The 17176-nt window shown below is 36.1% G+C and overlaps 1 protein-coding gene across 1 annotated transcript in view; it reads left to right on the top strand.

Annotated features, from left to right (window-relative positions):
- The window catches only part of TRIP4 (thyroid hormone receptor interactor 4), a 46844-nt gene that overhangs the window by 8113 nt on the left and 21555 nt on the right, over positions 1 to 17176 (top strand). The window contains exons 4-9 of the mRNA XM_010955210.3: positions 1611 to 1823; positions 3281 to 3359; positions 5592 to 5721; positions 7863 to 8078; positions 11379 to 11502; positions 15288 to 15475. Of these exons, the coding sequence (XP_010953512.2) occupies positions 1611 to 1823; positions 3281 to 3359; positions 5592 to 5721; positions 7863 to 8078; positions 11379 to 11502; positions 15288 to 15475 (950 nt within the window). The remainder of the gene's footprint in view (positions 1 to 1610; positions 1824 to 3280; positions 3360 to 5591; positions 5722 to 7862; positions 8079 to 11378; positions 11503 to 15287; positions 15476 to 17176) is intronic.

Genomic DNA, 17176 nt, shown 5'->3' with positions numbered 1-17176 from the left:
GGTAGCGTGCATGCTTGGCATGCACAAGGTACTGGGTTCAATCCCCAGTACTGCCTCTAAAAATAAAGAAAGAAACCTAATTACCTCCGCCCCAAAACAACAAACAAAAAACAAAATTCACAAGTTAAAATGTTAATGCCCCGTGTGGATTAGGAAGTGGGACCTTTGAGAGTTTCTTATGTCAGTCAAGAGGGTGGATCCCCCATGAATGGGTTTAGTGCTCTTATAAGAGACCCCACCAAGCTCCCTACCCGCTTTGGCCATGTAGGATACGATGAAGAAGTGATTTCTGTGACCATGGAAAACCCTTGCCCAACCATGTGGCACCCTGATACTGGACATTCACCCTCCATAGCTGTAAGAAATAAAGTTTCTGTTGTTTATAAGCTACCCAGTCTGTGGTATTTTGTAACAGGAGCCGGAATGAACTAAGACAGAGGCTGATAAATATAGTTCTCTTTTCAAAGTTTTTATTTTATAACACGCATACAGAAGTGAACAGGTGAATTTTCACAAACTGACTTTTGTATAGCCAAAAACCAAAACATTACCATTCCTCTAGCAAACCCTTCCATGCACCCCCAACTGATAACCCTCCCAAGGGAAAACACCTTCTTGACTTCAAATACCATTGATTAGTTTTACCTACTCATGAACTTTGTGTAAATGGAGCTAGATGGTATATACTCTTTTGTGTCACTTGGTTTATGAGAATTATCCGTACTGTTTTGTATAGCTGTGCTTTTTCATTCTCATTGGTACACAGGATTCTATTAAGTGAATACTCAGAAACTATTGAACATTTGGGTGGTTTCCAATTCTAATGGTGCAGTGAATGTTCTTGTATATGTCTTTTGTTGAACATATTTACACATTTCTGTTGAGTATGTACCCAAGAGTTGAACTGCTGAGTCACAGGATATACAGATGCTCACTTTAGCAGATACTAGTTTACACTCCCACGAACAGTATGTGAGAGTTCTGATTGCTCTGCATCCTTGCCAACACTCTGTATTTTCTGTCCTTTCAACTTAGTTATTCTCGTTCGTGTGTCATGGCTTTGCATTGTGGTTTTGTTGTGTATTATCTTGATGACTAATGAATTTGAGCACCTTTTCATGTGTCTGTTGGCCACTTGAATATTTTCTTTTATGAATTTCCTGTTTAGGTCCTTTGCCCAATTTTTTATTGTTATCTGTCTTCTTCTTACTGAGTCAGTTCTTTATAGATTTTTCTTATTTTATTCGTCTCATTTCCAAATCTATGAACATCATCTGCTTTTAGAGGCATTTTTGTTTTTTATGATCTCCAATTTAGCTGTGCTTAAATATGTCACATAAACAGCTTTTATTGCTACATTTACCTTCCACTAGCTGTAATACAGGGCTGAAGGCTAATAGCAGAAAAGTGTGAGTTTATTACCTAGTTTTTCAGGAGAATAACCTTTTCTCAGACCCTTGATAATAACTAATTTGTATTTCTCCCACCTCCTTTCATGGTTCCTGAGTAGTGTGTAAGTCATTATTTAACAGAACTGAGGTTTTTCTCTCTTGACTGTTTTCACTGTCATTAATTATCTGATACTATTTCTGATATCTTTGTACAATTAGGCACAAGAGAACAGCAGCTCCTTAAAGAAGAAGACGAAGTTTGTCAGTTTATACACAAAAGAGGGACAGGACAAACTTGCAGTCTTGATCCCTGGTCGCCACCCTTGTGATTGCCTGGGCCAGAAGCACAAGCTGATCAATAACTGTCTGATCTGTGGGCGTATTGTCTGTGAACAAGAGGGTTCTGGCCCCTGCTTATTCTGTGGCACCCTGGTAAGTTGTTTCTTTTCTATTTTACCACACTTTGGTTTTATACATAGGGACATTTACACTCCTAATCTCTCTTTTTCTTAGTAAGTTCTTCCTCAGGATGTCCAGGAAATTCTAGTAGTGGGAACTTGTATAGTCAGAAGCCCCAGGTGATATCCCAGTCCTGAGGCTTATTAGTCAGAGGGTTTTGAGAACATACATTGCTGAGGGATCCAAGTCTTGTATGAGATTAACTTCAATTCAAGAAAACTTTAGGGCCTGAAATGACAAAATTTTTTTTGTCAGTCTTCAGATGTAGCTCACATTCCTAGGGAAACAGTGCCACCGTGATGTAGTCCTCCAGTCTTTATATCTTTTTTTTTCTAGAACACCTCCTTTTTATAGCTCTTCATTATTTGCGTGAATGACCTCAAAGAGTGTAGCAGTAATGACTCTCTTACAGATACCCTAGTGAGCGGTCTAGAAAGCTTGTTCTGCCGGTTTGCTGACTGGCAGAAGCAGTGGCATTTGGCATTGGTGAAGGCGTATATTTTGTGTTGCTTTGTTTTCCCTTCTCTGATGGGGCCTTTAATTTTTCAATATACTCACTGAATAAGCTGATAGACAATGGATGACCTGAAAAATATAGTATCTAACGTAACAAGTGTTTGTAAAATGGCAGTAAATGTCCTCCCATATGAGACTTTCTCTAGAGAAACACCCTACAGCTGCTGGAAGGAACACTACGTGCCACTCAGGCAGCTGCTAGCCAAGTGCAGTATTTTCTGTTAGGTCCCTGGATTCCTTCAGTTCAAGAGAGAATAATGTGGATTGGCCTTGACATTTGTAGTTTTATAAGCTCAGTATGAAATTGTTTTTAAGGAACCCCTTCTTCTTTTAAGTAACCTCCATTCTTATAATTGCAGTGATATTATAATAAACAGAACTTTTCCTTTCTTTAATACGTTTATTACTTTATAAGTAGATAATGTTCGAAGGCAAAGAAAAAAATATGTGTAGTGTAAAAGCTAGACTAGTTTTCCCTGGTGGTACTGTATTTTGCTTCTTTTTCTGGTTCTTTCTAATAATACACCTGCTTATACTTTCTCTTGTAAGACTTGAATTTCACCATTAGAACTGGAAGATTTTTTTTTTTTTAAAAAGTGTTGTACATTTGTTCAGTATTCCCAATGGTGGCAAATCTTTGTTCTTTGAAAGTAGGTTAGATTTTTTTTTACCTAGTCATTCAGAGACACAGTGAGATCAGCTTTTGGTGTGATTCACAAAAGAAAGGAGAAATGGAAAGAGGCTAGCATAAAACTCATTTGGATATACATATTTTTTGGTATGTTTGTCTAGATAAAAAAAAAATCTCATTATTTTATTGTCCTATCTTATGTGTAATTTGAGGTTACTTTTTAAGTTTATTAAGCAAACAATTTAATGATTGAATTGTGTGTTTTCCTCTTGTTACTTTATAGGTATGTACTCGTGAGGAACAAGGTATTTTACAGCGTGACTCAAACAAGAGCCAGAAACTGCTGAAGAAGCTCATGTCAGGTAGGCAACAATCTTCTACCTGGATCACACTGGTGATGGATACATTTTGTTGTACCTATGATTGTTTCTCTTGTATCCTGGTATGCAAGATGCAGTTTATTTACTCATTTACTCTACAAGCATTTTGTTTTTTAAAGTTCTTATTAAAACCACATAACATTGAGCAAAAAACTAATTATAATACTATTGGATTATAACCCAAAGAATAAAATAATATCATGAATTAACTGAATGTTAGTTAATACGTGGTGAAGAAGGGACAGCTTTCTTATAAAAGAATTCTAATTAATACACTGAAGGAATTAGAGTAATAGAAAATTACCATTAGAACACTTCAGTAGTAGTAATGGCTACAGACAAAATCCACCAATGGATGCTAAAATTATTGGATGTAAGTTTTATAATAGGAGATTTGCAAAATCATGAAAGACAAGGAAAGATTGAAGAATTGTCACAGATTGGAGAAGACTAAGGAGACACAACAACTAACTGCAATGTAGGATCTTGAAGTGGATCCCTAAACAGGAAAATAGTATTAATGGAAAAAATGTTGAAATTCAAATAAAGTCTGTAATTTAGCTAATGGTATTGTACTAATGTTAATTTTTTACTTTTGATAATTATATTATGGTATGTAAGATAAGATAGTAAGGAAAGATGAATGAATGTTACACAGGAACTCTGCTATTTTTGCAACTCTTTTCAAAGTCTCATATTTGGAAAAAGCATGACAAAAATCGTTAAGGACTTTTTAAAGGAAAAACAATGTACTCGTTACTGTAAATTTGTGTAAATATTTTGTTTCTGCTTTAGTTCGTAGTTTTTTTTTAATATAGATTGGTTTGTATTATGAAGTAGCAGTCACAGTGTATACAGAATTTTACTTTTTTCCCTTTTTTAAATTGACATTTTATAATTATTTTTTGTTACCATATATTCTTCATATTTGTAAATTTTAGTGGCTAAAAATAGTCATTAACTTGACTTATTTTAGTTTGATTACCTATTTCCCAATTATTGGATATTTTAACTGTTTCCAAATTGTAAATAATACCACAGTGGTCAACTTTGTTAATACTGTATCTTTTGATTTATTTCCTTGGGATAAATTTCTAAGAGTGGGTTTACTGAGTCAAAGAATATGGTCATTTTTGACCCTTAAGATGTATTTGCCATATTACTTTACCAAAATATTGTACCAGTCTACAACAACATTAGTATTTTACCCTCAAAGCTGTCACTGTTGAGTTTTGACATTTCAAATTATTTTATTTTTATAGCTGTGTTTTTTTAGTTATTATTAATGAGGTAGAACATGTCTCCATATTTTTTTAATTAGGATTAATTTAGGGTCATTGTTATGAGAAAAAGTAGTTCTAAATGCTTTTCTTATATTCAGAACACAAGAATCTCTTTTCTAAATTAAAAAAAAAAAGATTTGACAGGACTTTGAACAGGCCTAGAGTTTTAGGTAAAGAGAAAAGTCAGCCTTTGTTATACCCTAGTTGTTTTCCTAACACGTCTTAGGTCTTGGTTTTATCATAATATACGGCTGTCTTTTCTGGATCAGATTTGTGGTATGCTGTCACAAAGGAGATAATACACGGGCCAAGGAATAAATGTAATGTACGCTTTAGAGTTAGACAGACCTAAGTTTGTATTTTGTTTCCACCTTTTAATTTACAACTTAGTAAACTCAGTCAGTTTTTTAATGTCTCTGAACTTCAATTTATCTGTAAAACAAAGATAATACAAACTGTCTTACAGGGTTATTGTGAAAATTAAGTAGTATGTATTAAGTGCCTTAGCATCTAATAAGTTCTCATTATTGATTTCTGTCCCTTTGCTGCAATTTCTTCTCTTTTTTCTTCTATTATTTAGTTTTTAGCTTTGATATATGAAGTATGTTTAAAAGTGATATTCAGCCCTACTCAATAACTTTTTTTATTTATAAAGCCTTTTTATACTGTGTTGTTAAACAGTTTGTTACCTTTAGTGATCCACATTTCCATGAGGGAAGAAATAAATCCTTAACATTTACTGAGAACCTATTATGTTCAAGCACTTCTTGATGCTTGACAAGTAAAACCTGGCCTGTGTACTTGTTTTTTTTCCCATGGCTGGCCGTCATTAGGGGCAAAGCTAGATCTTTTTATGTGTTCTTTGCTGCACAGTGGTACAACTAATTTGTATTATAGGCTGACAACATTTGATTTCCTTATTGAATTTCAGGGACTGAGAATTCTGGAAAGGTGGACATCTCTACCAAGGACCTTCTTCCTCATCAAGAATTACGATTTAAATCTGGTCTGGAGAAGGCTATCAAGCATAAAGACAAATTGTTAGAGTTTGACAGGACTAGGTATGATGTGATTAGAATAAAAAATGCTAAGGAAAAGACTAGTCCGTTATTTTGGCACTTGATCTTTTTAGGGTGGACTATGGAAGCGTTTACAGCAAAAGAAGAGCTGAAGGCTCGCTCTAGGGGTTATACATCTTGTTTTTGAATCCATGTTTGAATAAGCTAGGCTCCCACCAAAAGGATCCTACCTTGCAACATTTTTGATTCTTAGCAAATGCTAGTATACCCCCTGGAAAGTTGATCTGAGTTGACAGATTTCCTACTTGTTTCATTTGCAGCCATTCATTCATTCAGTCAGCATATGTTAAAATGCCTACCGTGTACAAATGTTGTGCCAGGCCCTGGAGATTCCCTAAGAAATTGCCTTTGGGAGAGTGTAGGTAACACCATATCATGAGAAGGCGTGATTTACCCTCCCTTTTCGCTTTGACACTAAATTTGTCTTCTTTTTCAATAATGTCCCTAAATTTTAAGTTTTATACACCTACACTTTGGTCATTTAGCCCACTAACTTCTCTTTAGGAGGCAAGCTGATGGATTTGTTAGTTCTATTTTTAATTTCTCTTTCATTTTTTTTCTCCGTTTGGACAATATATGTATTGAGATCTAGTTGGTGGTAAAGAATATTTATTTTTTGTTTTTGTTTTGGGGGGAGGTAATTAAGTTTATTTACTTACTTATTTATTTTAATGGAGGTACTGGGGATTGAACCTAGGACCCTGTGCATGCTAATCCTGTGCTTTACCACTGAGCTGTACCCTCCCCACTAAAAGAATCTTTAAATAGGATTTATGGGGGGAGGGTATATAGCTCAAGTGATGGAGCACATGCTTAGCATGCGTGAGGTTCTGGGTTCAATTCCCAGTACCTCCTCTAAAAATAAATCTAATTACCTCCCCTAGCCCCCCACCCAGCAAATTAATTTTAAAAAATTTTAAAATAGGACTTATATTCTCACTTCTCAGACACTGAATCTCTTCTTTAATGGTAACTAAGTATGTCTGTTTCTAGCATTATAATCCTTTGGTTACACACACCTAATATAGATCATTTGCATGGGATATAACTTTGAAAGCTATTCCTTGAGTAAGCCCATCACAAGGTTTGTAACTAATATTGGCTCTTAAACTTTTAAATATCACTTTTAGCCCTTCTCAGTGAAATTTACTAGAATAGAGTACATTTTTTGTTAAAGAGAAACTGGAAAAGGGTCTCTCCCTATTGATTTTGCCTTTATGCTCGTGTGTTCAGGGACACCAGTTTCATTATTTAGGTTCACCTATAGTATAGGACCACTCTTAGTCTACTTTAAAACTTCCGTAATTCTAGCTGAGCCCTGGAAAATTGCTAAATGATTCTGATTTCAGTATTTCCCAATACCTGTATGTATCATTAATTTCTACTGAAGCAGTTGAGACTGGATTTGTAACTTTGGAGTAGTCAATTGACTTCTTTGAGCCCCTATCTGTAGAATGACAGAGTTGGATCATCAAGATTCCTTCTAGTTCTTAGTTTCTTTGTCAGTGTAATTTTAGAAATAGGCCTGATTGTTATAATCTTGGAACATGTCCCTTGTATATTGAGGGAAGGGCTGAAGATAGGGTTGGGGTGGGGATGGCGGGGGTGGTTGGAAAATGACATATAGAAGTAGTAGAATAATAAGATAACTTAAGAATAAGTTACAGGACTGAGGGTCCAGGATAGAGCTCCAATTTGTAAGGAAAAAGGGCAGCAACTGGGTCTAGCAAGAATAGACTAGGTCCCAATTGTGCAGGGACTAGGATGTTGAGTAAGCTACCAAGACGCGAACTCAGATGCAGCAAAATTAGACAGAATTCCGGCTATAAGGTGAGGGTTGGACTAGTAAGAAAAGTAGGACAATAAATTATGGTGCTATGTCTTTTCCTGCCCAGGGTAAGATTAGTTCTAGGAGCTGATTCCCTGCAGTGGGGATAAGGTATATGCAGAAGGTGGGAACCAGGCAGAGCTTGACCTATTTTTGGAACATTCTTGGTCATCTATATTCGAGATGATAACTTTCAGGATAGCAGAAGAGTGAGCTGCTTTGAAACAGCTTCCTAGTAATCAAGTCCCTGTTTGTCATCAATGTAATTACCATATGTTCTTTTATTTTTCTTCAGCATTCGAAGGACCCAAGTCATTGATGATGAATCAGATTACTTTGCCAGTGATTCTAACCAGTGGTTGTCCAAAATTGAGCGGGAAGCCCTACAGAAGCGAGAGGAGGAGCTGAGAGAATTCCGACATGCCTCTCGGCTCTCTAAGAAGATTACCATTGACTTTGCAGGCAGGAAGATCGTGGAGGATGAAAATCCACTAGCTGAGTATCACAGCAAGTAAGTGGGCAACACCAGAAGGGGTCTGAAAAAAGGGGGCAGTCTGACTGTAAAAGATTTCTCCCCTTTAATGGGTCTTCTGTTTCTGTTAATTTTTGAAGTAATACATTTATTTGGAATAGAAACATGTAAGAGTAGCTAAGAAAATTTTGAAAATGAACCATGAGGGCACCTTATTCTCCTATATAACTACTGTAGTTTTGTAAAAAGCTGTATGTATGTATGTATCTATGTATTGTAAAAAAAAAAAAAAAAAAACCTTTTTAAAACAATGAGGTACAGTTTGGGCACAGGAATAGATCGATGAAATGTAATAGAATTCAGAAAGAGACCTGTGTGTCTGCATTGTGTATGTATGTGTGCATGAGTGTGTGTCTATAGCTTTGTAAATGCAGAGATGTATAAATTTAGTACATTTAGTAATTTGTAATTAGTTACAAAGGAAAAGATTAAATAAACGATGGGCCACCAGCTTAGAAACAATCTACGTTAGATCTCTACCTCAAACCATAGTGCGATAATAAGTCTGACTAAAGCATTAAATGCAAAAGAAATAAAAGGATCAGAAAGAAATAGAATAGTAGAAATTTAGGAGAATAGAGTTACTGTCTTGGTATGGTAAAGCTCTTTGTAAGCAAAGTATAAAACCCAGAAGTCAAAAAGACATAAGATATTTTAAATAAAGTAAAAAAGTACAAGACTGCAAGAAAACATTTTAAACAGTTTTAACAGTTAAAAAGAGCAATATCCATACTATATAAAGACCTGCAAATTAACAAGAGAAATCCAGTTGAAAATGGAAAGAGGCTAAGAACAGATAATTTACAGGTGAGGAAATTCAAATGGCCAGTAAACATTAGAAAAGATGCTCAGTTAACTATTAGGGAAGTGCAAATTTTAAAACATAATGTATCATTAAATTGGCTGAAAATTAAAATATGTAACATTGCATCATCTGTGAGTATAGGAAAATAGATATGCCCTCTTAGTACTGGGGATTGAACCCAGGACCTCATGCATGCTAAGCATGCACTCTACCACTGAGCTATAGCCTCCACCCGCTCCTGTTTCATTTTGCTGTGAACCTAAAGCTGCTCTAAAAAGTAAAGTTTATTGAAAAAAATTTACTTCATGGCCAATTTCAAGTTAACAACATGAAGTTACTGAATGTAGAGTTGAGAAAAGTTACACATGTTGGCTTCAGCACAGCACGGAAAAGAAAGCCCACGGAGGGGGGTGTAAAATATAGCCCAAGTGGTAGAGTGCATGCTTAGCATGCACAAGGTCCTGGATTCAATCCCCAGCATCTCCTCTAAACATAAATAAGTAAATAAAACCTAATTACCTACCCCCCTCCAAAAAAAAAAAAGCTCATGGAGCTCTCACTCCCTGTTTTGGAAATGGCATACATCTCTCTGTCTCTTTATGTTTCTGTCTCTCTTACACACACATACAGAGAAAACTGGATATTAGTGAACACAGTAATGCTTTCTTTCCACAAGGCTCAGTCCTTGGCCTTCTCTTTTATACCTGGCAAATCCATCACAGAATTTTCCTAAACAAAGGTTGTTCTCTCCCTGAAAGAAATTCTACCATTAACTTCAGAATAATTATTTATTCTTACCTAATACGTATATGATAGACAGATACAAAGAAAAAAGCAAACTTATATCTGGGTGACAGGTTCAGGAATTTTTCATTTTCTTTCTATTAATTTGCATTTTCTAGTTTTTCCATAGTCATGAATTGCTTTTATGACAAAATCATTTTTATGTACAATAAGATATAGTGAAGCCTCTTAGAAGTGAAATTGGGCAGTATCTCAAAATTTAAATTCTGCATGCTTTTGACTTATGAGCTATACACTAAATATCAAGATGCTAGTTTCTTTGTCTCTCAACAATTAAAAAAATAAATTTGCCATTCTGACACATGAAAAATGGTATTTCATCATAATTTTTATTCACATTCTTTTGCTTTGGTTGTATGCTGTTAAGTCTAAACATTCTAAAAATGTATTGATTAGCAATTTGTATTATTTCTTTTATAGATTCTAGAGGTGTGGATATACTTGGCACTGTACTATGTTACAAATCTGTTTCTCCTTTAGATCCCACTATCCCCATCCTATTTTAGATTTACCTCTTCCCTCAAATTCTTGTACTTTGTTTTTTCCCCTCTAACCTTCATGCTTTACCTTTTTTCTTCTGCTTTTCCCTTGCTTTGGAAATCCTTCCTCTAATCTTTGCTTTTTAAATATCTACCTCCCCTTTGAACCTACTTGATACAACACATAGGATGATGAGATAATAGCCACCAGATGGATTGTGCCTGTCTCATAGTAATAATTACACCCTCCCATATGTTGTTTGTCATCTTTATAGCTGTCTTAAACTGCTACTTAGATTCAGAGCTTCCTGAAGGCAGGAATCCTGCCCTCTACCCCTTTTAATTGCCTTGCACCTTAAAGGTTCCTAACAAATATCTCTTTAATTGTATTCAAGGTCACGGTCAGTCTTTTCTACCAGTAAAAGCTTTTCATTATGTTCTGCCTCAGAATTATCATTGTCCACAAATGGTTGTCAAGCATCTGGCAGGGACATGGAGTGCAGCAGCGAGTAATGTAGATCTGTAGCATAGAATAAGGTATGGTTCCTGCAGAACTTAAAATCTCTTACTAACCAGCAGGATTAGTTCCATAATCTTTAAATGAAAAAATCACATTCTTTTATAGGATTAGAGCCAGATCTTCAAAGCAAACACTGTAGACACAGGATAACACGGTAGAGTTGATGACTGTTTAAATAGTAGGTGCAACACGACTTCAAAGAAAGAAGTGAGTACTTTTGTGCTGGGTCAGTAGAGGGCCACCTCAGAAGTTCTGGGACTTGAAGCAAGGATACAATTCAGATCAGCATGGAAGAGTAGAGAGGGACTCCTGAGAGGTTGGAAGAATAATTGAAGATATTGAGAAATAGGCTGGCGTAGAATACTCTTTTGTGAGTCAGACTGTTTCTAGGCAACTTTTCTAATCTCGGCATTACCAGTAATCTTGTTAAACAGATAAGTGGTTGTAATGTGCCCTACCTATTTTCTTAGTGTTCAGGAACTTTTTACTGTCTCATACTCCTTAGGGTTCTTGGGAAGAGAAGGGGAGGTTGGTATGGGGAATGAGGAAAATCATCCCCTCTTTGAATTTCAAACTTTATTACTGTTGGCAAGTTTTATGTTTGTGCTAAGTAAGGCTATTCTGAGCATGGAACATTACCAATTATTGCATCCTTTGGTTTGTTATCACAGACTAGATGAGGCAATACAGGCTATTGCCAGTGGAACATTGAACCAGCCACTGACCAAATTGGATAGATCTGAAGAGCCTTTGGGACTGCTGGTGAATCCCAACCTGTACCAGTCACCTCCCCAGGTTGGTGGACCTTTGCTCTAACTGATGATGAAAGAAGTTTGGACCCAGATAATTTGCCTTTCAGGTCTGACTGTCTCGTAAGCGTTAGATACCAATCTGCTCTTTCAATACACCTACCGACTTTACTCTCTGGCCCAGTTTTTTTTGCAGCACTTCTGACAAGTTGTCTTTTGAGTATTTCTCAAGAGAAGGTTTTGTTAAGTACTGTAGAGATTTAAACAATAATCCCATGGTCCTTTTGTTAATGTTCTTTCTCTATCTTTCATAGAATGTGGGTAGTCCCATAGAGTGGTATTTTAAATTAATACATTAATTCAGTTATTCATTGTTACTCATTTTTCAAGTACATTGAGCATCTACTGTGTACAATCACAGTAGTAAGTCATCAACCAGACACTCTTCTATCCTCAAAGAAGTCATAGACTCGTAGAGGAAAAGATTACATAAGCAACTCTGATATTAATAGAGATATAAATAAAAGTACAGTGGAAACACAGAGGAGGGAAAGACTACTTGAGTTGAGAGGTGTAAAAGAGGCCTTTATAGGGAAGATGACATTCATTAAAAGTAAATTTACAAGAGAATGGTGTTTGAGGTTGGTGGGAAAAGAAAACATTCCAGTCAAAATTAACTGCAGGATACCTCCCCAACCGCACAACCCACCCCCAAAAAAGTATGCAGAATTAACTGTAGGAATAAGATGTGGTAGATACACACACACACACACATTTTTTTACACATGTACATACATGTACACATATATACATACATACAGTTGAACAATGCAGGGAAGAATTAGGAGCACCGGCCATCTGCACAGTAGACAATCCATGTCTATCTTATGATTATGTCTGCCCTCCATAAAGTGGTTCCACATCCAAAGTAGGTTGCACGTCTGCAGATTCAACCAACTGCAGATCATATTTTTCGGTAGTATTTACTATTGAAAAAAAATTCATAAGTGGACCCATGCAGTTCAAACCCATGTTTTTCAAGGGTGAGCTATATATGGAATAGTGAATTTAGGCTACCAGGGTAGTACTCATAAAAGGATTATATCACAAGGAATAGATTAGGGATAGGTAGGTAGTCAGATCACTGAAGAGTTAAATGTTTAGCTAAGACGTTTTCACATTTTTATTTTGCAAATAAATGTGGGTCATAAAATGTTCTTAAGCAGAGAGATGCAGTCAGAGCACTGCTTTAGACAGTTTCACTGGGAATACTCATTCAGCACTGTCTACGTTTCTTTGCTAGATGCTGGGAGGTTAAAAGGCAAAAGCCCAGCTCCTGTTTTTAAGGACTTCAGATTTAGTGGGAAGATGAGTTTGAATACAGAAAATTTCAATTCCTCAAGATAATTGCTATGATAGACACATGTCATAGACACAGTTGGAGTTGAGGAGAGAGATCGTAAACCCACCAGAGTAGTCACAAAAGATAATGATGTTTGAGAAGAGACTAAAAAGATGAATAGGAATTTCCAAGCAGACAAGTCTAGGGAGAGAATTCTCCGTAGATGGTATAACATGTACAAAGGCTCTGCAGCTTGAGAGCATTGTAGGTTTGGAGAACCACAAGTAATTAAGTATCGTTAGAAATTAAACTGGGCTAGTAAGTGTATTAGTTTCCTAGGGCAGCCATGACAAAGTGCCGCAACTGATTGGCTTAAGACAACAGAAATTTATTTTCTCACAATTCTCAACACTGAAATCAAGGTGTTGGCAGGGCCATGCTCACTCCAAATGTTCTATGGGAGAATGTGTCCTTGTCTGTTTGAGGTTCTGGTGGTTCTAGGCATCCCTTGGTTTACAGCTGCGTCACTCTACTCTCTGCCTCTGTCTTTACGTGGCCATCTTCCCTGTGTGTCTTTGTCTCTGTGTATTCTCTTATAAGGCTATTAGTCATTGGATTTGGGGTCCACTCTAATCCAGTATGGCTTTATCTTAACTTGACTGCACCTGCAAAGATGCTGTTTCCAAATTCACTTTCACAGATTCTGGGAGTACATAAATTTGGGAGGGATGCTACTCAACCCAGTATAGTAGGTAACATCATGAAAGCCCTTATGTTTCATGCTGAGGAGTTTGGTTTTATCCTAAAGTGAGCAAGAAAGAGTCCTTGAAGAATTTTAGCAGAAGACTGACATGACTTCCATGCCTATGTAGAGAATGGATTGGAGGGAAGAGGAAAGCAGAAGCAAGGAAATTGCTAGGAAGATTATTGCAGTAGTACAGTGGGGGAGAGATGAGGACCCAAATTAGTGTTGCAGCTAGCAGTGAAGTAGAGAGATACTTAGAGGCTGTAAATGGAGGTGAGACCAGTTAGCTGGCTGCAAATGGTATTATTGAAAGATAATAAGATTAATTTAGGAAAGTAGCTGTGGAGTAGGGAAACAGGTAATACAAACAAGAACTGTGATCGAGGTAGAACAGAGAATTAGGATCTCGGGATTGTTCAAATACCAGCTTTTTTATAAAATCACTCACTTCCCCTGTAATGGATCAGTTCTTCTTCTGTGTTCCCACTTAAGGACTTAAGTCCCCGTGTAGTATTTACTCAGTTCTGCCTTACGTTTTGGATAGTTATTTATGTGCCGTCTACTAGGATTGTAAGTTCCTTGAAAGCAAGAACTGTATCCTTTTTTATATAAGTCTTCTTGCTTTATATGTTTTTCACTTAGTAAATGTTTGGTTTTTCTTTTTAAGATATGACACAGCTGATTACAGTCATAAAATTTTATTGCAGAAAGATTTTTAGAGATTCACTTAGTCCAACTCCATAATTTTACAGTTGAGAAAACTAAAACATTTAGGAGTGAAATGATTGTTTAGTCTCTAGACTGACGTTCTACCATTTTTGTTTTCCCTATAAATTATTAAAAAATAAAAATAAATTAATACAATTAAGTCCAAACTTCTTCATCCCAATAGAGCCCCTCCCTCCTTTTTTTGAAAATGAATTTCAGAGCACTCAGTCTTCTTGTTCTGGAAGAAATGTTAACCTCTCCCCCCCCCCCTCTTTTGTGGGGAGGTAGTTAGGTTTATTTATTTTTTAACAGAGGTACTGGGGATTGAAACCAGGACCCTGTGCATGCTAGGCAGGCACGCTACCACTAAGCTATACCCTCCTAGAAATGTTAACCTTTGTCATTCTCTGACTGAGTTACTGCCAGGATTCTTTAGCCTCCTGTAATTACCTGTACTCTGTAATTGTATATTCGCTTTACATGATGGGAGTAGTGCTCCATCCTCTCTTTTCGGGGACAGTTGTTCATTTCAGGATAAGAGGACTACTTCATGCATCTAATACTCAGAACTCCTGGCCCCTGAAAGCATCTGTTTGGCTTTATCATGGTAACAGCATGCGACCCTGCCCCTGCGAAGATTGTGTGGACCAAAATGTTGAACCTTCTTTTCACTGATAGGATTATATTGGGAAATTGTGCAAAATCCTGTATGAATCATTAATAAGTTTAAAGTGGAAATAATTACAGACCAAGTATTTGGTCTGATAGTTGTGCTGTTGCTAGAATTAGGAAGCTATGTATGGAGAATTAAATATTATCTAATTATCCTTTAAGAAGAGCCCTTTTTATCATACGTGGGATTCCTCCTGAATTTATACCTTCTCCACCTTGTTTCAGACAAAGATGAAATACATTTTTCTAAGAGAGTATTCCCAGTATGATTTGTTCATTATTAGCCTTCATCTCATTTTGTATACCTACCCCAGGTTCTTCCCTTGTCAGACAAAATTATATGTTTGATTTATTTCCTGTATAGTGGATAGATCAGACAAGCGCAGCCTCACAGAAGGCAGCTTTCCATTCAGCAGGATCGGGGCTAGAGTTCAACTCATGTCGGCAGCAGTTTCGAATCCAGGACCAAGAATTTCAGGAAGGCTTTGATGGTGGCTGGTGCCTCTCTCTGCATCAACCTTGGGCTTCTCTGCTTGTCAGAGGGATTAAAAGGTAAGGACAGAAATGAATCTTGGTGGTAGAAGATTTTGCATAAACTTGATTTAGAATTATGGATTGGAATTCATTTTCCCCAATCTAGGGATGATTTATAATACTCTTTGGCACATAGAACTTTAAGCAATATATTCATGTTAAGGACTTGTTTTTCACTGGCTAGCTTAAAAAAAAAAAAACAGGTTAGAAAGACTACAGATCCTAGTCATAATAAAGAATAGACTATTAGTGTTTTCACGTTTCGAAGGAAGTCTACTGAAAATGTCTCTTGGCTTTGCCTTTGTAATACAGCACTCAGCAACCTTAATGGTTTGAACCTATTGGAAATGGAAAGTTTTTATGCTTACTTACTTTTATTTAAGACACCAGCCTAACTGGTTTTGTTTTTTTTTCTATACATCTATTTGAGTAACCATAATGAGGAACTATTTTACCACAAATTCCTTTTCTATAAAAAGTGGAGGAAGTAGTGAGGGTTAAGTAGAGGTATTATAAACTTACGCTATTGTACCTGTTAGTGATGGTAATAGCTTACTATTCTATGGTTTCACATGTTTATTCTCAATTCAACTTTTTTAAATGTTTTTTTCTTAGCTTTTATAAATGTAAATAGAAAACTGATACAGAAAAGTAGCTAGAAAAAGAAAGATCACCTGTAATTCCACCACCTAGAAACAGCTACTGTTAGCATTGTGGAGGTTTGTTTATATTCTTTTTCCTGTGCAAATTGTTACATAGTGAGGTCATTATATATTTATATTATGTTTTTCTTCTTTTGTTTATCGTTACATGTTCCTTTTTCCTTGTTTCCCCGGTTTTTTTGAGATGTAGACGACATAATGACATTGTATTAAAGGTGTACAACATAATGATTTCATATATATATGAAATATTGCAAAATGATTACAACAATAAGTTTAGTTAACATCTATCACCTTGCATAGTTACAATTTTTTTTGTTTCTTATGATGAGAACTTTTAAGATTACTCTTTTAGCAACTCAACTATACAATACAGTATTGTTAACTGTAGTCACCATGCTGTATATTATATCCCTAGGATTTATTTATCTTACAACTGGAAGTTTATACCTCTTGGACCACCTTCACTCATTTCCCTCTGGCAACCACCAATCTGTTCTCTGTATCTATGAGATTGGTTATTTCAGATTCCACATATAAGTAAGATCATAAAGTATCTTCCTCTGTATGACTTATTTCACTTAGCATAATACCCTCAAGGTTTATCCATTTTGTTGCAAATAACAGGATTTCATTTTCTTTTTTTTTTTATGGCTGAATATTATTCTTCATCCATTTTCTTCACACTCATCAATGGACATTTAGGTTGTTTCCATGTTTTGGCTATTAAAAATAATGCTGCTGTGAATGTGGGGGGTGTACATATCTCTTTTTTCCTTCTTTTTTTATCTATTAGAATTTTATATCCTTGGCAGTGTCCTAACTCAAATCAGTAATAATGCCTTATATTTAAATACAGTCTTGGAATTTTCAAAGCAGTACCTCTATTTAAGTAGATCAGGCCAGTATTATTACAATCCTGGACACCTAGGCAGGCAGAGGTATAGTAGCTTGCGCTGAATTGCAAAGCTAGTTCGTGGCAGAGATGGAACTAGAATTTAGGTTTTCAGAGTGCTTTTTTCACTCTTACTGTGTAAGCCTCTGTCATTTCTCTATT

This window comes from Camelus bactrianus, chromosome 6 (assembly GCF_048773025.1).
Source record: "Camelus bactrianus isolate YW-2024 breed Bactrian camel chromosome 6, ASM4877302v1, whole genome shotgun sequence".
NCBI classification, from domain to species: domain Eukaryota; kingdom Metazoa; phylum Chordata; class Mammalia; order Artiodactyla; family Camelidae; genus Camelus; species Camelus bactrianus.
Note: the sequence above shows the minus strand (reverse complement) of the source record. Positions and strands in the feature narration are given on the sequence as shown.